Source organism: Salvelinus sp. IW2-2015, linkage group LG28, assembly GCF_002910315.2.
Source record: "Salvelinus sp. IW2-2015 linkage group LG28, ASM291031v2, whole genome shotgun sequence".
NCBI lineage: Eukaryota > Metazoa > Chordata > Actinopteri > Salmoniformes > Salmonidae > Salvelinus > Salvelinus sp. IW2-2015.
This window is the reverse complement of record NC_036868.1, coordinates 8,529,003-8,552,314: the sequence shown is the minus strand read 5'-3', so window position 1 is coordinate 8,552,314 and position 23,312 is coordinate 8,529,003. Positions and strand designations below refer to the sequence as shown.

Below are 23,312 nucleotides of genomic sequence, written 5' to 3'. Positions count from 1 at the left end.
TTTGAAAAGGCTTTTGATAAAGTACGACTGGAGTTTACATATAAATGCCTAGAATATTTCCATTTTGGAGAATCTCTTATAAAAKGGGTTAAAGTTATGTACAGTAACCCTAGGTGTAAAATACTAAATAATGGTTACATCTCAGAAAGTTTTAAATAACTGCAGTTATTTGTTTTTAAGTATTATTTTTTACATTGTCACCCCAGAATATCTCAAGTGTTATTACATACAGCAGGGAAGAACTATTGGATATAAAAGCGATGTCAACTTACCATCATTACGAACAGGAATACGTCTTTCCCGAAGTGGATTCTTTGTTTGGACCTCCACCCTGGACATGGGATCTTATGCCAGAGGCCGACCCAAAACAACGCGGTCACCGCAGGAGAGGCAGACGGCCTACTGGTCAGACTCAGAAGGCTAGCACACCATCCTCCGCTTCCGAGCATATTACTCGCCAATATCCAATCTCTAGATAACAAGGTGGACGAAGTTAGGGCACGAGTTGCCTTCCAGAGAGACATCAGAGATTGTAACAGTCTCTGTTTCACGGAAACATGGCTCACTCGGGATATGTTGTCAGAGTCGGTACAGCCACCCGGTTTCTTCATGCATCGCGCCGACTGAAACAAACATCTCTGGTAAGAAGAATGGCAGGGGTGTATGCCTTTATGATTAACGACTCATGGTGTAATCACAACAACTCACAGGAACTCAAGTCATTTTGTTCACCTGACCTACAAAACCTTACAATCAAATGCCGACTGTTATCTTCCAAGAGAATTCTCTTCGATTATAATCACAGCCATGTATACCCCGCCCCACAAGCAGATACCTCGTCGGCCCTGAAAGAACTTCACTGGACTAACTGGAAACATACATCCTGAGGCTGCATTTATTGTAGCTGGGGATTTTATCAAAGCTAACCTGAGAACAAGACTTCCTAAAATTCTATCAGCATATGGAATGCATGACACGAGCAGGTAGCATTCTGGATCATTGCTACTCTAACTTCTGCAATGCATACAAAGCCCCCCCAAGCCCCCCTCATGCCCTGCCTTCGGCAAATCTGACCATGACTCCATTTTGTTGCTCCCAGCTTATAGACAGAAACTAAAACAGGAAACGCCAGTGCTCAGGTCTATCCAACGCTGGGCTGACCACGCTTCAAGATTGCTTCGATCACGTGGACTGGGATATGTTCCGGATAGCCTCAGACAATAACATTGATGTATACGCTGACTCGGTGAGCGAGTTTATTAGCAAGTTCATCGGAGATGTAGTACCCACTGTGACTATTAAAACCTTTCCTAACCAGAAACTGTGGATTGATGGCAGCATTCACGCAAAACTGAAAGTGCGAACCACCGCCTTTAATTATGGCAAGGCAACTGGAAACATAACCGAATACAAACAGTGCAGCTATTCCTTTCGCAAGGCAATCAAACAAGCAAAGCGTCAGTATAGAGACAAAGTAGAGTCACAATTCAACTGCTCAAACACAAGACGCATGTGGCAGGGTCTACAGTCAATCACGGATTACAAAAAGAAAACCAGCCCCGTCGTGGACATCGACGTCCTGCTCCCAGACAAATTAAACAACTTCTTTGCTCACTTTGAGGATAATACAGTGCCACTGACACGGCCCGCTACCAAAGCCTGTGGGCTCTCCTTCTCCGTGGCCAACGTGAGTAAAACATTCAAACGTGTTAACCCTCGCAAGGCTGCCGGCTCAGACGGCATTAATAGCCGCGTCCYCAGAGCATGCGCAGACCAGCTGGCTGGTGTGTTTACAGACATATTCAATCAATCCCTATCCCAGTCTGCTGTCCCCACATGCTTCAAGATGGCCACCATTGTTCCTGTTCCCAAGAAAGCTAAGGTAACTGAACTAAATGACTATCGCCCCGTAGCATTCACTTCTGTCATCATGAAGTGCTTTGAGAGACTAGTCAAAGATCATATCACCTCCACCTACCTGATACCCTAGACCCACTTCAATTTGCTTACCTTCCCAATAGGTCACTGGCGACGCAATCGCCTGCACACTGCCCTATCCCATCTGGACAAGAGGAATACCTATGTAAGAATGCTGTTCATTGACTAGAGCTCAGCATTTAACACCATAGTACCCTCCAAACTCGTCATTAAGCTCGAGACCCTGGGTCTCGACTAGAGGTCGACCGATTAATCGGAATGGCCGATTTTAATTAGGGCCAATTTCAAGTTTTCATAACAATCGATAATCGGCATTTTTGGACACATTAAACTTATCTTAGAAAAAACAATCAATCTTAACAATCACTAGTTAACTACACATGGTTGATGATATTACTAGTTTATCTAGCTTGTCCTGCGATGCATATAATCGATGCGGTGCCTGTTCATTTATCATCGAATCACAGCCTACTTAACGGGTGATGATTTAACAAGCAAATTCATGAAAAAAGCACTGTCGTTGCACCAATGTGTACCTAACCATAAACATCAATGCCTTTCTTAATTAAAATCAATACACATGTGTATATATTTTGAAACCTGCATATTAAGTTAATATTGCCTGCTAACATGAATTTATTTTAACTTGGGAAATTGTCACTTCTCTTGCATTCTGTGCAAGCAGAGTCAGGGTATATGCAGCAGTTTGGGCCACCTGGCTCGTAGCGAACTGTGTGAAGACCATTTCTTCCTAACAAAGACCGTAATTAATTTGCCAGAATTGTACATAATTATGACATAACATTGAAGGTTGTGCAATGTAACAGCAGTATTTAGTCTTAGGGATGCCACCCATTAGATAAAATACGGTTCCGTATTTCACTGAAAGAATAAACGTTTTGTTTTCGAAATGATAGTTTTCGGATTTGACCGTATTAACGATCTAAGGCTCGTATTTCTGTGTGTTATTATAATTAAGTCTATGATTTGATATTTGATAGAGCAGTCTGACTGAGCGGTGGTAGGCAGCAGCAGGCTCGTAGCATTCATTCAAACAGCACTTTCATGCATTTGCCAGCAGCTCTTCGCTGTGCTTCAAGCATTGCGCTGTTTYATGACTTCAAGCCTATCAACTCCCGAGATTAGGCTGGCAATACTATAGTGCCTATAAGAACATCCAATAGTCAAAGGTAAATGAAATAGAAATGGTATAGAGAGAAATAGTCCTATAATTCCTATAATAACTACAACCTAAAACTTCTTACCTGGGAATATTGAAGACAAGGAACCACCAGCTTTAAAAGGAACCACCAGCTTTCATATGTTCTCATGTTCTGAGCAAGGAACTTAAACGTTAGCTCTCTTACATGGCACATATTGCACTTTTACTTTCTTCTCCAACACTTTGTTTTTGCATTATTTAAACCAAATTGAACATGTTTCATTATTTATTTGAGACTAAATTGATTCTGTTGATGTATTATATTAAGTTAAAATAAAAGTGATCATTCAGTATTGTTGTAATTGTCATTATTACAAATATATATATAAAAATCAGGCGATTAATCGGTATCTGATTTTTTTGGTCCTTCAATAATCGGTATCGGAAGAATCATAATCGGTCGACCTCTAGTCTCGACCCCGCCCTGTGCAACTGAGTCCTGAACTTTCTGACAGGACGCTCCCAGGTGGGGAAGGTAGGAAACAACATCTCCACCCCGCTGATCCTCAGCACTGGGGCCCCACAAGGGTGCGTTCTCAGCCCTCTCCTGTACTCCCTGTTCATCCATGACTGTGTGGCCATGCACGCTTCCAAGTTAATCATCAAGTTTGCAGACGACACTACAGTGGTAGGCTTGATTACCAACAACGACGAGACGGTCTACAGGGAGGAGGTGATGGCCCTCGGAGTGTGGTGTCAGGAAAATAACCTCTTACTCAACGTCAACAAAACAAAGGAGATGATCGTGGACTTCAGGAAACAGCAGACGCTAACGTCCCACTTGGCCAAAAGCCAGTAAGTCACMGAAAAAGACAGCCATTTTTCCAGCCAAAGAGAGCAGTAACAAAAAGCAGAAATAGAGATAAAATTAATCACTAACCTTTGATGATCTTCAACAGATGACACTCATAGGACTTCATGTTACACAATACATGTATGTTTTGTTCAGTAAAGTTCATATTTAGATCCAAAAATCTGAGTTTAGGCGGGATCTACTGTCTCACTTGGCCAAAAGTCAGAGAAAATGCAGAGCGCCAAATTCAAATAAATTACTATAAAAATCAAACTTTCATGAAATCACACATGAAAGATACCAAATTAAAGCTACACTTGTTGTGAATCCAGCCAACATGTCAAAATAGGCTTTTCGGCGAAAGCAAACAAATCTATTGCAACAGAGTAAACAAGCATATTTCAATCCTGCAGGCGCGACACAAAACGCAGAAATAAAAATATAATTCATGCCTTACCTTTGACGAGCTTCTGTTGTTGGCACTCCAATATGTCCCATAAACATCACAAATGGTCCTTTTGTTCGATTAATTCYGTCGATATATATCCAAAATGTCCATTTATTTGGCGCGTTTGATCCAGAAAAACACCGGTTCCAACTTGTGCAACGTGTCTACAAATTATCTCAAAAGTTACCTGTAAACTTTGCCAAAACATTTCAAACTACTTTTGTAATACAACTTTAGGTATTTTTTTATGTAAATAATCGATAAAATTGAAGACTGCATGATCTGKGTTCAATACAGGATTAAAACAAACTGTAGCTAGCTTTCTGGTCACGCGCCTCTAACAAACAGTACACTTCAAGTGACCCTCGTTCAATATGGCCGTACTTCTTCATTACACAAAGGAAAAAACCTCAACCAATTTCTAAAGACTGACATCCAGTGGAAGTGGTAGGAACTGTAAGAAGGTCCCTTAGAATTCTGGATTCCCAATGAAAACCCATTGAAAAGAGTGACCTCTATAAAAAAGAGGTCCTCGGGGTTTCGCCTGCTAAATAAGTTCTGTTATACTCACAGACATGATTCAAACAGTTTTTTAGAAACTTCAGTGTTTTCTATCCAAATCTACTAATAATATGCATATCTTATCTTCTGGGGAGGAGTAGCTGGCAGTTGAATTTTGGTATGCTTTTCATCCAAACGTGAAATTGCTGCCCCCTATCCTAGAGAAGTTAAACAAGCCTAAGAAAGTTGGTTGCAATTTCAGTTTAATCCACCTGAAAAGACAGAACAAATAATACAACAAATATTGTGGTTAAACTCAAATATACTAATTGATAAAAAAAATGGATTTTTTGATTAACATAAAAAATAAAAAAAAGTTTCATTTTTGTAAGTGATATCATAAATAGGACCGATGGCGTTATGTCACACATGCAGCTAACACAGACATTAGGAAATGTCTGCTCTACCAAAAATTACAACCAATTAATTGCAGCATTACCACAAAATAGGCAAGTAGAAGGGGAAAAAAGTAAGGAACTTGTCTGTTGGCCCTGCAATAATGACCAAAAATGGTTAAAGAAAATTGTGATGAATAAAAATATATTACAATTTCATTTAAGGCCAAAAAATTGACAGCTGTGCCATATGAATTGCAAAATAGTTGGGAAGAGATTTTCGATGTACAGATTCCATGGCACATGGTTTATGAATTGACACGCAAAACGACGCCTGATTCAAAACTTTGAATTTTTCAATTTAAATGATTATACAAAATTCTTGCAACCAATACAATGTTATATATATGGTGGATACAATCTTCCCAGCTCTGCAGATTTTGCTACGAGGAGGCAGTCATTAGATCATTTATTTTGGTACTGTCCATATGTAGCTCGTTTTTGGTCACAGGTTCAGGAATGGCTGAAGAATTGCAACATTTTCCTAGAACTAATGCTGCATATAGCAATACTGGTAGATAGGGCTGGGCGATATGGCCATAATCTCATATCCCAATATAGGTCATTTCATATCCCGATAACGATACATATCACGATATATTTTCTGTAAATTCCATTTATAAATTGTTTATATAAAATGACCACATGTAAAGGCCTATTTCTTATTACATTTTGAATTATACTCAACAAATAAAAAGGTTCTTACTCATATTTGATTATTTATTTTATTTAGAACCTGTACAAATTTTCAATTAAGCATGTAACAAAATATAAAATATGAATGTATAAAATCTAAAAAGGAAAATAAAAAACACTTCAACTATAGTTGCAAACAAAATAAATATAGGGTTAAAATATATACATCTTTTTGGGGGCTTGCCTGTTTTGCATGTAATTTTGGCATTAATACGTGTCACATATCAATTTGCATTTAGTACCTTGGGTCGAGTGTGAGCACCATCTCACGAAACCCTTGTTTCTGGACCGTGTAAATTGGGGCCATGTCTTTGCAGATGTAAGTTGTAAGGGCATCTGTTATCTCCTTCCATCTTAGTGATTCTTTGCCATATGGTGTGCCGCAGGCAAAAGCCTCTTGCAACGTCTGAGTCGGGGGTTTGTTTTGAGCACTCGACTGTACTTTTTGGGGTCTCATTCGTAGACTCTCTCCGTACTGTTTCACATGATTCTTGCGTAGGTGGTAAAATAGGTTAGTGGTGTTTGTGGTGTTTGAGCCTGTTGTTGGTACCGGCCTGCGGCATATTTYGAAGTGGACAGTTTTCTGGTCCGTGTCAGACTTTTCATACCCAAACCACATGCATGCAACCGAAGTTGCCCCTCTTTTAGGTACGAGCTCAGTGTCTCCGTGCTCTGTGTCACGTTCACTCTCTTCCATGTTTGTTTGTGTTGCAAATTTCCTTTCAAACGGCACGTGTTGAAGAACTCAAAGCGTTGTCCAATTGACAAAAAATATTGCCGTAAAGAGTGTGATTTGCAACACAACGAAATAAATGATAGAGCACAATATGAAACGGTAGATGTTTTTCTATCGTCAAACGATATATATCTTCATATCGCCCAGCCCTACTGGGTGATTTGAAAAGTCATAGTCAATCGATCAATAATATAATAATTATTTTGACAAAAATGTTTATCTTTAATTTACAATCTGTAGAATCTGAGAATAGAAAGGTTCCGTACTTTTGCGATGCATGACAGCACATTTGAAAAATATATGGCAAATAGAAATCCAAAATGGATGGTGTTAAGAGATAGATGGGAGGGGTTGAATGGAGCTGAAGGGTGGAACTAATAACAACAAGATAACCAATGTAAAACATACGGGGTCTGTAAAATGTATATAGGTTCAGAAATGTTGTAAAATAGCAGTTACAAATAGAAATCAAACTGGATGGACATCAGAAATAGAGGAAGGACTAAAAACAAACGAAATCTAACTATTGTAAAATAGATTGTCTTTAAAATGTGTATAGTATGTATAAACTGAAGGTAGAAGCCTAAGTGTTATGGTTTATTAGTTTACTCCAATTGGGGGAGGGGTGGTAGGGTTTGCGGGGAATAATAAAGGTACAGTGCCTTGCAAAAGTAWTCATCCCYCTTGGCGTTTTTTCTATTTTGTTGCATTACTACCTGTAATTTAAATTGATTTTTATTTGGATTTCATGTAATGGACATACACAAAATAGTCCAAATTGGTGAAGTGAAATGGAAAAAAATAACTTGTTTAAAAATATATATATATATTAAAAACAGAAAAGTGGTGCGTGCATATAAGTGCATCACTGTACGTACATACCCCAACCAGAAGCCATGGATTACAGGCAACATTCGCACTGAGCTAAAGGGTAGAGCTGCCGCTTTCAAGGTGCGGGACTCTAACCCGGAAGATTACAAGAAATCCTGCTATGCCCTGCGACAAACTATCAAACAGGCAAAGCATCAATACAGGGCTAAGATTGAATCATACTACACCGGCTCTGACGCTCGTCTTATGTGGCAGGGCTTGCAAACTATTACAGACTACAAAGGGAAGCACAGCCGCGAGCTGCCCAGTGACACGAGCCTACCAGACCAGCTAAATCACTTCTCTGCTCGCTTCGAGGCAAGCAACACTGAGTCATGCATGAGAGCATCAGCTGTTCCGGACGACTGTGTGATCACGCTCTCCGTAGCCGACGTGAGTAAGACCTTTAAACAGGTCAACATACACAAGGCTGCGRGGCCAGACGGATTACCAGGACGTGTGCTCCGGGCATGTGCTGACCAACTGGCAGGTGTCTTCACTGACATTATCAACATGTCCCTGATTGAGTCTGTTATACCAACATGTTTCAAGCAGACCACCATAGTACCTATGTCCAAGAACACAAAGGCAACCTGCCTAAATGACTACAGACCTGTAGCACTCACGTCCGTAGCCATGAAGTGCTTTGAAAGGCTGTTAATGGCTCACATCAACACCATTATCCCAGAAACCCTAGACCCACTCCAATTTGCATACCCCCCAAACAGATCCACAGATGATCCAATCTCTATTGCACTCCACACTGCCCTTTCCTGTCTGAACAAAAGGAACACCTATGTGAGAATGCTATTCATTGACTACAGGTCAGCGTTCAACACCATAGTACCCTCAAAGCTCATCACTAAGCTAAGGAACCTGTGACTTAACACCTCCCTCTGCAACTGGATCCTGGACTTCCTGATGGGCCGCACCCAGGTGGTGAGGGTAGGTAGCAACACATCTGCCATGCTGATCCTCAACACTGGAGCTCCCAGGGGTGCGTGCTCAGTCCCCTCCTGTACTCGCTGTTCACCCACGACTGCATGGCCAGGCACGACTCCAACACCATCATTAAGTTTGCAGACGACACACAGTGGTAGGCCTGATCACCGACAACGACGAGACTTTCTATAGGGAGGAGGTCAGAGACCTGCATAATCACTTGAACCATATCTACATGTACATACTACCTCAATCAGCCTGACTAACCGGTGTCTGTATATAGCCTCGCTGCTGTATATAGCCTCGCTACTGTTATTTTTCACTGTCTTTTTACTGTTGTTTTATTTCTTTAATTKAAGTAAGCATTTCACTGTAAGGTCTACACATGTTGTTTTCGGCGCACGTGACAAATAAACTTTGATTTGATATGTATTCACCCTCTTTGCTATGAAGCCCCTATGAAGCCCCTAAATAAGATCTGGTGCAACCAATTACCTTCAGAAATCACATATTTAGTTTATTAAAGTCCACCTGTGTGCAATCTAAGTGTCACATGATCTGTCGATCTGCAAGCAGCACCATGAAGACAAAGGAGCTCTCCAAACAGGTCAGGGACAAAGTTGTGGAGAAGTACAGATCAGGGTTGGGTTATAAAAAAAATATCAGAAACTTTGAACATCCCACGGAGCACCATTTAAATCCATTATTAAAAAATGGAAAGAATATGGCACCACACCAAACCTGACAAGAGAGGGCCGCACACCAAAACTCACGGACCAGGCAAGGAGGTCATTAATCAGAAAGGCAACAAAGAGACCAAAGATAAGCCTGAAGGAGCTGCAAAACTCCACAGCAGAGATTGGAGTATCTGTCCATAGGACCACTTTAAGCCATACACTCCACAGATCTGGGCTTCACAGAAGTGGCCAGAAAAATGCCATTGCTTAAAGTGTTCACCAAAAGTCATGTGGGATAGTCACCAAACATATGGAAGAAGGTACTCTGGTCAGATGAGACTAAAATGTAGCTTTTTGGCCATCAAGAAAAAYGCTATGTCTGGCGCAAACCCAACACCTCTCATCACCCCAAGAACACAATCCCCACAGTGAAGCATGGTGATGTTTTTAATCGGCAGGGACTGGGAAACTGGTCAGAATTGAAGGAATGCTGGATGGCGCTGAATACAGAGAAATAATTGAGGGAAACCTGTTTGTCTTCCAGAGATTTGAGACTGGGACGGAGGTTCACCTTCCAGCAGTACAATGACCCTAAGCATACTGCTAAAGCAACAATCGAGTGGTTTAAAGGGAAACATTTAAATGTCTTGGAATAGCCTAGTCAAAGCCCAGACCTCAGTCTTATTGAGAATCTGTGGTATGACTTAAAGATTGCTGTACACCAGCGGAACCCATCCAACTTGAATGAGCTGGAGCTGTTTTGCCTTGAAGAAAAGGCAAAATCCCAGTGGCGAGATGTGCCAAGCTTATAGAGACATACCCCAAGAGACTTGCAGCTGTAATTGCTGCAAAAGGTGGCTCTACAAAGTATTGACTTTGGGGGGGTGAATAATTATGCACGCTCAAGTTTTCCGTTTTTTTTTTCTTATTTCTTGTTTGTTTCACAATAAAAAATATTTTGCATCTTCAAAGTGCAATGTTGTGTAAATCAAATGATACAATCCCCCCCAAAAATCTATTTTAATTCCAGGTTGTAAGGCAACAAAACAGGAAAAATGTCAAGTGGGTTGAATACTTTCACGAGCCACTGTATATTCTAAAGAAAGTGTGTATATGTATGCATGTACACTGCTGTTCAAAAGTTTGGGGTCACTTAGAAATGTCCTTGTTTTTGAAAGAAAAGCACATTATTTGTCAATTTTAAAATACCATCAAATTGATCAGAAATACAGTGTAGACATTGTTAATGTTGTAAATGACTATTATAGCTGGAAACGGCAGATTTTTTATGGAATATCTACATAGACGTACATAGGCCCATTATCAGCAACCATCACTCCTGTGTTCCAATGGCAGGTTGTGTTAGCTAATCTAAGTTTATCATTTTAAAAGGCTAATTGAGTATTAGTAAACCATTTTGCAATTATGTTAACACAGCTGAAAACTGATTTAAAGAAGCAATACAACTGGTCTTCTTTAGACGAGTTGAGTATCTGGAGCATCAGCATTTGTGGGTTCGATTACAGGCTCAAAATGGCCAGAAACAAAGTACTTTCTTCTGAAAATCGTCAGTCTGTTCTTGTTCTGAGAAATAAAGGCTATTCCATGCGAAAAATTGCCAAGAAACTGAAGATCTTGTACAACACAGACACCTCACAAGTCCTCAACTGGCAGCTTCATTAAATAGTACCCGCAAAACACCGGTCTCAACGTCAACAGTGAAGAGGCGACTCCGGGATGCTGTCCTTCAAGGCAGAGTTCCTCTGTCCAGTGTCTGTGTTCTTTTGCCCATCTTAATATTTTATTTTTATTGGCCAGTTTGAGGTATGGCTTTTTCTTTGCAACTCTGCCTAGAAGCCCAGCATCATGGAGTCGCCTCTTCACTATTGACATTGAGACTGGTGTTTTGCGGGTACTATTTAATGAAGCTGCCAGGGTGTATGACTCTGAGACGGATGAGGTCCTGCATGCCCATGACCTAGCTTTAGAATTGTGAGTTTTATATCAAAAGGCAGTGCTCTGAATGATCTTGGGCCTCCACTCAGGGTAGGTACTGTATCTGCCCACGTAGGGCTGCAGTTAGAGGTCTCTCTCATAGTGTAATCCCAGTCAGCTCTAGCCAGGTCAGAGAACAGCAAACACCAGTCCACCCACCCACATGGCTCTGCTCTGGAGAGGAGGTCCAGGTAAACTCCTGGAGACAGGATGCAACCCTGGTCTGAATGTCTGCTAGTGCTTGGAGCATGATGCTAACACTAAGCCAGTGTTAATAATTACCATGTGTGTATGTCTTTTTTGGCTGTTGTATGTCTTTTTTGGCCTGAGTTTGTTTCTCTCAACAAAAAAAATATTGTTCCTTAACCGCTACAGGATTGATGGGTCCCACTCAGGACAGTCGAGCTTACGTAGGCTCATGCAATTAGCATGAGGTTGTAAGTAACAAGAACATTTCCAGGACATAGACATATCTGATATTGGCAGAAAGCTTAAAATCTTGTTAATCTAACTGCACTGTCCAATTTACAGTAGCTATTACAGTGAAAGAATACCATGCTATTGTTTGAGGAGAGTGCACAGTTATGAATTTTATTAATAGTTATTTAACCAATTAGGCACATTTGGGCAGTCTTGATACAATATTTTGAACAGAAATACAATGGTTCATTGGATCAGTCTAAAACATTGCACATACACTGCTGCCATCTAGTGGCCAAAATCTAAATTGTGCCTGGGCTGGAATAATACATTATGGCTTTTCTCTTGCATTTCAAAGATGATGGTACAAAAAAACACGTATTTTTCTTTGTATTGTCCTACATGCATTTCACATTTCCACAAACTTCAAAGTGTTTCCTTTCAAATGGTATCAAAAATATGCATATTCTTGCTTCAGGTCCTGAGCTACAGGCAGTTAGATTTGGGTATGTCATTTTAGGCGAAAATTGAAAAAAAGGGTCCGATCCTTAAGAGGTTCCTTAACATTTTCCTCATGCTCTTTTCATAAATACACTGTTTATGGTTCATGTTTTTCATCAACTCGCCAATGTTTAGTTCAAGTAAGTGTTTTTGTGTRCAACACAAATCCAGTTGGATGGCGGCCAGGTTTTGATCTCACAGTATTTGCTGATGTATTTTCATAATCAGGGGTTTGTTTCTCACTGGCTGTTGCAGGAAGGACTGGGAGGAGCTGTTTGACATCATCATCACCAACGCCTTGAAGCCTGGGTTCTTCTCACTGGTGCCCCAACAGAGGCCATTCAGGACCCTGGGTGAGTACCTGCTTCCCTGCCTGTCTGTATGTCTGCCTGTCCATACAGGATCCCACTTCCCAGAAAACCATCAGTACCCTACGTACAGTACACTCCAGCTTTCTGCCAACATCAAAAAGAACATTACAGGGCTGTGGACTTTATAGCCTAGTGGAATCTCATGATGGTGATTACTGCAAATTATTTCCTTTTTTAGGATGAGAAAAGCACTACTAGTGGAGTTGTCTTCCAGAAGATAAAACCCAAGCATCAAATCAAATCTCTTCTGAAACCAGTAAGATAAACTAGCATCAAGACAGGTGGTGACGATCACACCACCTCTACTTGCAGACATAGTAGGGTTTAAACTAGGTTCATATTAGCTGTCAGTATTTCTAATTTGATCTGTTATCCACACGTGATCGTAGTTTTCCTGCTCAGGCAGCTGATATTTAATCACGGTCGGTTCCTAAAGGTGTGCACAAAMTCTGGAATGCTCCCCCATCTGGACTGCGTTCCTGCCAGGAATGGATGCGGTATGTATGAAACAATGACCCAGTCACTCAAATATTCATACCTCCTCCAGCCCTCGCCACGTTGGCAGATATAGCCACAGTCAGTGACTGCTGCTATTCCATACTATAGCAGAGATATTGGGAGAGATCTTATTCCATAATGTAGCAGAGATACTGTATGCCTTGGGKCTTTTTTGGATACAGCATCACTGTCACTTATTTTGCCTCAGTTATTATGTTCTAATGATGTTGCTGTATTTGCCTGTCAAGTTGATCAGATAAAGAACTCACAAGTTCAGCTCAAAGCTAAGCTAGTTGACTATCAGCAGGTTGCTATCATGTCAGCACAACAGTTTTGTGTGTGCAGTTTTATGTCCATCAATATTCAACAAGTTATCGATAATTCAAATCTCACTAATTCTGTACTTACCGAAAAAATGTAAAACCCCATTTTAGATTTTTTTCAACATGAGCTTCAAGTTGATGGACTGGGTCACATACTGTAAGTCAATGGGCTCTAGTCTTATACAGGACATAATAACATTATCTACTCCTTAAAAACTTCTTATGGCTGCAATCCCGGTAACGGGATGATATGACAACAGCCAGTGAAAGTGCAGGGCGCCAAATTCAAAACAACAGAAATCTCATAATTAAAATTCCTCAGACATGTGTTTTATACCGTTTTAAAGGTAATCTTGTTGTTAATCCCACCAAAGTGTCCGATTTCAAATATGCTTTTCAGCGAAGCACCACAAACGATTATGTTAGGTCACCACCAAGCCACAGAATAGGCACAGCCATTTTCCCAGCCAAAGATAGCAGTCACAAAAAGCACAAATAGAGATACAATTAATCACTAACCTTTGATGATCATTATCAGATGACACTCATAGGACTTCATGTTACACAATACATGTATGTTTTGTTTGATAAAGTTCATATTTATATAAAAAAATCTGAGTTTACATTGGCGTGTTACGTTCACTAGTTCCAAAAACATCCAGTGATAGTGCATAGCCACATCTATTCAACAGAAATACTCATCATAAATGTAGATGATAATACAAGTTATACACATGGAATTATAGATATACCTCTCCTTAACTTCTACTTGGTCACCATCCGGGAGCATCCTCATCAGTAAAAAAGCTGACTAGCATAGCCTAGCATAGCGCCACAAGTAAATACTAGCATATAAATATCATGAAATCACAAGTCCAAGACACCAAATGAAAGATACACATCTTGTGAATCCAGCCATCGTTTCCGATTTTTAAAATGTTTTACAGCGAAAACACAATATGTATTTCTATTAGCTAACCACAATAGCAAAAGACTCAACCGCATATTTTCACCATTTTTTTACCGCATAGGTAGCTATCACAAAACCGACCAAATAGAGATATAATTAGTCACTAACCAAGAAACAACTTCATCAGATGACAGTCTTATAACATGTTGTACAATAAATCTATGTTTTGTTCGAAAATGTGCATATTTGAGGTATAAATCATAGTTTTACATTGCAGCTACCATAAAAAATATCACCAAAGCAGCCGGAATAATTACAGAGAGCAACGTGAAATACCTAAATACTCATCATAAAACATTTATGAAAAATACATGGCGTACAGCAAATNGCATTTATCAGCAGCAAAATGTAGCGATTGCAAAAACCAGTAAAAGATATTAAATTATTCACTAACCTTGACAAACTTCATCAGATGACAGTCCTATAACATCATGTTACACAATACATATATGTTTTGTTCGAAAATGTGCATATTTAGAGCTACAAATCCTGGTTTTACAATGTGAATACGTAGCCAAACTGCACAAAATTGTCCGGAGATATTTTGGACAGTCATCTAATCAAAGAACTCATCATAAACTTTACTAAAAAATACATGTTGTACAGCAAATGAAAGATACACTAGTTCTTAATGCAATCGCCGTGTTAGATTTTTTTTAATAACTTTAGTGCGACATACAGCTTACGTTATAGCGAGACAGCGCCTGCAATGAGGGCGGAAAATAGAACTAAACATTTTCCACAGAAATACGAAATAACATCATAAATGGTTCCTACTTTTGCTGAGCTTCCATCAGAATCTTGTACAAGGAGTCCTTTGTCCAGAATAAATCGTTGTTTGGTTTTAGAATGTCCTCTTCGCCTGTCGAATTAGCAACCATGGCTAGCCATGTGGCGCAAACGTGCCCAACTTCACCTCACGCAAAGAAAAKAAATTCCAAAACTCGCAATTAACGTTCAATAAACTGATACAACTCGGTTGAAAAAAACTACTTTATGATGTTTTTATCACATCTATCAAATAAAATCAGAGCAGGAGATATCTACCGTGTATACCGAAAGCTTTTCAGAAGGCAATCTGGGTTTCCTTCTCGCGCCTTTGAAGACAATGAAATTTCCAGTCACGTCATTCCAAAAGCTCTTGTTCGGCCTCAGATCAAGCTAGACACCCCATTCCACCTCCCACTGCCTGTTGACATTTGTGGAATTCCCTTTGATGATCTTCATCAGAATGCACTCCTAGGATTCCCAGGTCCACAATAAATGCTTGATTTGTTCGATAATGTCTGTTATTTATGTCCAATTAGCTACTTTGGTTAGCGCGTTTGGTAAACAATTCCAAAGTCACAAAGCGCGTTCACTAAAACGTGACGAAATGTCCAAAAGTTCCATAACAGTCAGTAGAAACATGTCAAACGATGTATTGAATCAATCTTTAGAATGTTGTTAACATAAATCTTGAATAACGTTCCAACCGGAGAATTACATTGACTTCAGATGAGCGATGGAACGGAGCTCCCTCTTATGTGAACGCGCATGGTCAAAGAATGGTCACCTCATGGCAGTGGTGACTAATTCTCCTTTCATCCGGCCCCCCTTCACAGTAGAGTCATCAGACAAAGTTCTACAGACTGTTGACATCTAGTGGAAGCCATAGGAAGTGAAAACTCATCCATATCTCGCTGGGATTTCAATGGGAGCGTGGTTGAAAATCCTCCAGCCTCAGAATTTCCACTTCCTGTTTGGATTTTTTCTCAGGTTTTTGCCTGCCATATGAGTTCTCTTATACTCACAGACATAATTCAAACAGTTTTAGCAACTTCAGAGTGTTTTCTATCCAATACTAATAATAATATGCATATATATACAACTATTACTGAGGAGCAGGCCATTTACTCTGGGCTCCTCTGTGCACCTTTCATCCAAGCTACTCAATACTGCCCCTGCAGCCATAAGAAGTTAAGAAGAGCCCAGTTCCTGCCAGGAACGATCCTTTACTTTGGCTGCTGGTGTCAGACTCCTCCCAGTCTCGTATTAAGCATGACCTTCCTTCAGCGGTCATTTGTCCAAAGGATGTCAGCCAGGCCAGGTCTCTCTAAATATTTGCCTGGTTACAGTGAAAATGCCACCGGATTTCACATTCTAATATGGGGAGGGGGGCTCAGATAGAAATGTGTGTGTGTTTTTGTGCTCAGTTGTGGTCTTCCAGAGACCACATACTTCTCATTCCATCTTCTGTCAAGGTCCTTACGTCCTCACAGCTGTGTGTGTGTGCGTGYGAGCGAGAGAGTCCGCACCCCCAAGTCTCTTCTTTCTATCTTCTGACACAATATTTATATCACATTGAACGTATCAACAACAGTGTCTAAAAGATGGTGCCGAAGAACATGGCTGACGTTTTACATTCTCCCAACCAATTGTGCTATTTTGTTATTTTTTGCTTTTTGTGTAAATTATTTTTTTACTTATTGTGTACATAATGTTGCTGCTACCGTCTCTTATGACCGAAAATAAATTCTGTACATCAGAAAAGCTATTACTCACCGTGGACTAGAGGTCGACCAGTCATGATTTTTCAACGCCAATACCGATACCGGTTATTGGAGGACCAAAAAAAGCTGATACCGATTAATCGGCCTATTTATTTATTTGTAATAATGACAATTACAACAATACTGAATGAACACTATTATTTTAACTTCATATAATACATCAATAAAATCAATTTAGCCTCAAATAAATAATGAAACATGTTCAATTTGGTTTAAATAATGCAAAAACAAAGTGTTGGAGAAGAAAGTAAAAGTGCAATATGTGCCATGTAAAAAAAGCTAACGTTTAAGTTCCTTGCTCAGAACATGAGAACATATGAAAGCTGGTGGTTCCTTTTAAAGCTGGTGGTTCCTTGTCTTCAATATTCCCAGGTAAGAAGTTTTAGGTTGTAGTTATTATAGGAATTATAGGACTATTTCTCTCTATACCATTTGTATTTCATATACCTTTGACTATTGGATGTTCTTATAGGTACTATAGTATTGCCAGTGTAACAGAATAGCTTCCGTCCCTCTCCTTGCCCCAAACCAGGGACACATCGACAACAGCCACCCTCGAAGCATCATTACCCATCGCTCCACAAAAGCTGTGGCCCTTGCGGAGCAAGGGGAACAACTACTTCAGGTCTCAGTGCGAGTGACGTCACCGATTGAAACGCTATTAGCGCGCACCCCACTAACTAGCTAGCCATTTCACATCGGTTACACCAGCCTAATCTCGGGAGTTGATAGGCTTGAAGTCATAAACAGCTCAATGCTTGAAGAGCTGCTGGCAAATGCACGAAAGTGCTGTTTGAATGAATGCTTACGAGCCTGCTGCTGCCTACACCGTTCAGTCAGACTACTCTATCAAATATCAAATCATAGACTTAATTATAATAACACACAGAAATACGAGCCTTAGGTCATTAATATGGTCAAATCCGGAAACTATCATTTCGAAAACAAAACGTTTATTCTTTCAGTGAAATACGGAACCGTTCCGTATTTTATCTAACGGGTGGCATCCCTAAGTCTAAATATTCCTGTTACATTGCACAACCTTCAATGTTATGTCATAATTATGTACAATTCTGGCAAATTAATTACGGTCTTTGTTAGGAAGAAATGGTCTTCACACAGTTAGCAACGAGCCAGGCGGCCCAAACTGCTGCATATACCCTGACTCTGTTTGCACAGAATGCAAGAGAAGTGACACAATTTCCCTAGTTAAAATAAATTCATGTTAGCAGGCAATATTAACTAAATATGCATGTTTAAAAATATATACTTGTGTATTGATTTTAAGAAAGGCGTTGATGTTTACGGTTAGGTACACATTGGTGCAACGACAGTGTTATTTTTTGCGAATGCGCTTGTTAAATCATCACTCGTTTGGCGAAGTAGGCTGTGATTCGATGATAAATTAACAGGCACTGCATCGATTATATGCAATGCAGGACAAACTAGATAAACTAGTAATATCGTCAACCATGTGTAGTTAACTAGTGATTATGTTAAGATTGATTGATTGTTTTTTATAAGATAAGTTTAATGCTAGCTAGCAACTTACCTTGGCTTCTTGCTACACTCGCATAACAGGTAGTCAGCCTGCCACGCAGTCTCCTCGTGGAGTGCAATGTAATCGACCACAATTGGTGTCCAAAAATGCCGAATACCGATTGTTATGAAAACTTGAAATTGGCCCTGATTAATCGGTCGACCTCTACCGTGGACTAGAGGAAATGTTTTCCTTTAACGAATCCGACGAGAAGTATATCCTGCTTTCACTGGAACAGGCCAAGATCCACGCCTTTTGCGTGAATAAAAGATGCCGGAAAAGGGGCCGCAGATCGGAATCCTGAGAATCCGGAGGCGAGCGAGTAAACTCCCACTGCCTTCCATTCTTCTTGTTAATGTGCAATCATTGGAAAATAAAATTGATGACCTACGATTAAGATTATCCTACCAACGGGACATTAAAAACTGTGACATCTTATGTTTCAACGAGACGTGGCTGAACGAAGATACGGACAATATGGAGCTAGCGGGATTTTCCATGCACCGGCAGAACAGAGACGCTACCTCTGGTAAGACGAGGTGTGGGTGTGTGTGTCTTTTTGTCAATAATAGCTGGTGCGTGATGTCTAATATTAACCTCTCTGGGGCAGGTGGGACGCAATCGTCCCACCGGCCAATAGCCAGGGAAAATACAGCGCGCCAAATTCAAATAAAATGATATAAAAATCTAACTTTCATTAAATCACACATGTAAGATACCAAATTAAAGCTACACTCGTTGTGAATCCAGCCAACATGTCAGATTTCAAAAAGGCTTTTCGGCGAAAGCATAAGATGCTAGTATCTGATGATAGCACAACAGTAAACAAAGAGAGTAGCATAATTCAACACTGCAAGCACGACACAAAACGCAAAAATAAAATATAAATCATGCCTTACCTTTGAGGAAATTCTTTGTTGGCACTCCAATATGTCCCATAAACATCACAAATGGTCCTTTTGTTCGATTAATTCCGTCGATATATATCCAAAATGTCAATTTATTTGGACCGTTTCATCCAGAAAAACACCGGTTCCAACTTTCGCCATGTCACTACAAAATATATCAAAAGTTACATGTAAACTTTACCAAAACATTTCAAACTACTTTTGTAATACAACATTAGGTATTTCTAAACGTTAATAATCGATCAATTTGAAGACTGGATGATCTGTGTTCAATACAAAAAGAAAACAAACTGACGCAACTTTTTTCATAACGTGCCTCTCTCAAAAGATGTACTTCATGTGACCCTCATTTACGATAGCCCTACTTCTTCATTACACAAAGGAATAACCTCAACCGATTTCCAAGGACTGGTGACATCCAGTGGAAGCGGTAGGAACTGCAAGCAAGTCCATTAGAAATCTGGTGTCTCTAAGAAAACTCATTGAAAAGACAGTGACATCAAAAAAATAACAATTCTGAATGGTTTGTCCTCAGGGTTTTGCCTGCTACATAAGTTCTGTTATTCTCACAGACATGATTCAAACAGTTTTAGAAACTTCGGAGTGTTTTCTATTTCAATCTACTAATAATATGCATATCTTATATTCTGGGGATGAGTAGCAGGCAGTTGAATTTTGGCATGCTATTTATCCGAAAGTGAAAATGCTGCCCCCTGCCCACAAGAAGTTAAAGAAGTCTCGAGGTATTGCTYGCTTGAGGTAGAGTACCTTATGATAAGCTGTAGACCACACTATCTACCAAGAGTTCTCATCTGTATTATTCATAGCTGTCTATTTACCACCACAAAACAAAGCTGGCACTAAGACCGCTCTCAACCAAATCTATCAGGCCATAAGCAAAGAAGAAAATGCTCACCCAGAAGCGACGCTCCCAGTGGCYGGGGACTTTAATGCAGGCAAATTTTAAATCAGTGTTACCAAATTTTTACCAGCATATCACATGTGCAGCCAGGGGGAAAATATCATAGACCACCTTTACTTCACACACAGAGATGCATACAAAGCTCTACCCCGCCCTCCATTTGGCAAATCTGACCATAATTTTATCCTCCTGATTCCTACTTACAATAAAAAACTAAAGCAGGAAGTACCAGTGAATCTCTCAATACGGAAGTGGTCAGATGACGCGGATGCTACGCTACAGAACTGTTTTGCTAGCACAGACTGGAAAATGTTCCGGGATTCATCCAATGGCATTGAGGAATACACCACCTCAGTCATCGGCTTCATCAATAAGTGCATCGATGACGTTGTCCCCACAGTGACTGTAAGTACATATCCCAAGCAGAAGCCATGGATTACAGGCAACATCTGCATAAAGCTAAAGGCTAGAGCTGCCGCTTTCAAGGAGTGGGAGACTAATCCGGACGCTTATAGGAAATCCCGCTATGCCCTCAGACAAACCATCAAACAAGCAAAGCGTCAATACAGGATTAAGATTGAATCCTACTACACCGGCTCTGCTGATCGTCAGATGTGGCAGGGCTTAAACTATTACGGACTACAAAGGGAAACCCAGACACCAGCTGCCCAGTGACGCGAGTCTACCAGACGAGCTTAATGCCTTTTATGCTCGCTTCGAGGCAAGCAACACGGAATCATGCACGAGAGAACCAGCTGTTCCTGATGACTGTGTGATAACGCTCTTGGTAGTCGATGTGAACAAAACCTTTAAACAGGTCAACATTCACAAAGCTGCTGGGCCAGATGATTTACCGGGACGTGTACTCAAAGCATGCGTGGACCAACTGAAGTGTCTTCACTGACATTTTCAACCTCTCCCTGACCGAGTCTGTAATACCTACATGTTTCAAGCAGACCACCATAGTCCCTGTGCCCAAGGAAGCGAAGATAACCTGCCTAAATGATTACCGCCCCGTGGCACTCACGTCGGTAGCCATGAAGTGCTTTAAAAGGCTGGTCATGGCTCACATCAACAGCATCCTCCCGGACACCCTAGACCCACTCCAGTTCGCATACCGCCCCAACAGATCCACAGATGACACAATCTCAATCGCACTCCACACTGCCCTTTCTCACCTGGACAAAAGGAACACCTATGTSAGAATGCTGTTCATTGACTACAACACCATAGTACCCTCAAAGCTCATCACTAAGCTAAGGACTCTGGGACTCAACACCTCCCTCTGCAACTGGATCCTGGACTTCCTGACGGGCCGCCCCCAGGTGGTAAGAGTAGGCAACAACACGTCTGCTACGCTGATCCTTAACACTGGGGCCCCTCAGGTGTGTGTATTTAGTCCCCTCGTATATTCCCTGTTCACCTACGACTGCGTGGCCAAACACGATTCCAATTCCAACACCATCATTAAGTTTGCTGAYGACAAAACAGTTGTAGGCCTGATCACTGACAACGATGAGATGGCCTACAGGGAGGTCAGAGAACTGGCAGTGTGGTGCCAGGACAACTGCCTCTCCCTCAATGTGAGCAAGACAAAGGAGCTGATCGTGGACTACAGGAAAAGGCGAGCCGAACAGGCCCCCATTAACATCGACGGGGCTGTAGTGGAGCGGGTCGAGAGATTCAAGTTCCTTGGTGTCCACATCACAAACAAACTATCATGGTCCAAACACACCAAGACAGTAGTGAAGAGGGCACGATAACAACTTTTCCCCCTCAGGAGACTGAAAAGATTTGGCATGGGTCCCCAGATCCTCAAAAGGTTCTACAGCTGCACCATCGAGAGCATCCTGACCGGTTGCATCACCACCTGGTATGGAAACTGCTCGGCATCTGACCGTAAGGCGCTACAGAGGGTGGTGCGTCCGGCCCAGTACATCACTGGGGCCAAGCTGCCATCCAGGACCTATATAATAGGCGTGTCAGAGGAAAGCCCATAAAATGGTCAGAGACTCCAGGTTATAGACTATTTTCTCTGCTACCGCACGGCAAGCGGTACCGGAGCGCCAAGTCTAGGACCAAAAGGCTCCTCAACAGCTTTTACCCCCAAGCCATTAGACTGCTGAACAATTTTTTAAATCGCCACCGGACAATTTACATTGAACCCCCCCCTTTTGTACACTGCTGCTACTCGCTGTTTGTTTGTTGCCAATGCATAGTCACTTCGCCCCCACCTAGATGTACAGATTACCTCAACTAGCCTGTAACCCCGCACACTGACTCGGTACCGGTGCCCCCAGTATATAGTGTTACTATTTATTTTAGTCTACTTGGTAAATATTTTCTTCTTCTTGAACTGCACTGTTGGTTAAGGGCTTGTAAGTAAGCATTTCACAGTAAAGTCTACACTTGTTGAATTCAGCGCATGTGACAAAAAAGTCTGATTTGATTTGAACCTGCAGCCCACTTTGTCAAGGGCTGTGGTTTTAACAAATGAAAGTAGAGGTTTTCCTGCTGCTGGTCTTAAGCACCAATCAGTTAAGCCAGGCACAAAGACTTTGAAGATGAAACACAATATGAATAACAAAGTTTATACAGTTATATTTACTCAATGGAGATTCCCGGTAGGCCTAAGCTCTTTTACTGAGTTCAGCTAAACATTCCATTTGTTTTCAAGGAACTTTCTGGGGCCTCCCTCCCAGCAGTTACTATTGTGTGAGTAATGCTGTGAGAATTGTGTGGTGCAGTTTAGATTCCAGCTTCTCTGTATCTTATATTGGCTTTGCTCCACTACCCCCTTGCACAAACTGAAACAGACTGTGGTTATTGCTAACCAGCAGCAGCCCAATCAAGCAAGCCAAAAACCCCTCCAGTCAATCAGGAATGACTATAGATACAGACTTTTTCTCTTAGTGAAAAGTACTTGGCTGTTGTTGAGCAATAAGACATAAACCACGTGGTTCCTGAAGTCTGGAAAGATCATTGGGTGTTATTTATGAACTGTAAATGCTTCCATGAGGTCATTGACACACTT

The 23,312-nt window shown here is 40.9% G+C and overlaps 1 protein-coding gene across 1 annotated transcript in view; it reads left to right on the top strand.

Moving 5' to 3' along the window:
* The window catches only part of LOC111954028 (5'-nucleotidase domain-containing protein 1), a 91,179-nt gene that overhangs the window by 53,835 nt on the left and 14,032 nt on the right, over nucleotides 1–23,312 (top strand). Inside the window, exon 8 of the mRNA XM_023973524.2 lies at nucleotides 12,450–12,547. Within this exon, the coding sequence (XP_023829292.1) occupies nucleotides 12,450–12,547 (98 nt within the window). The remainder of the gene's footprint in view (nucleotides 1–12,449; nucleotides 12,548–23,312) is intronic.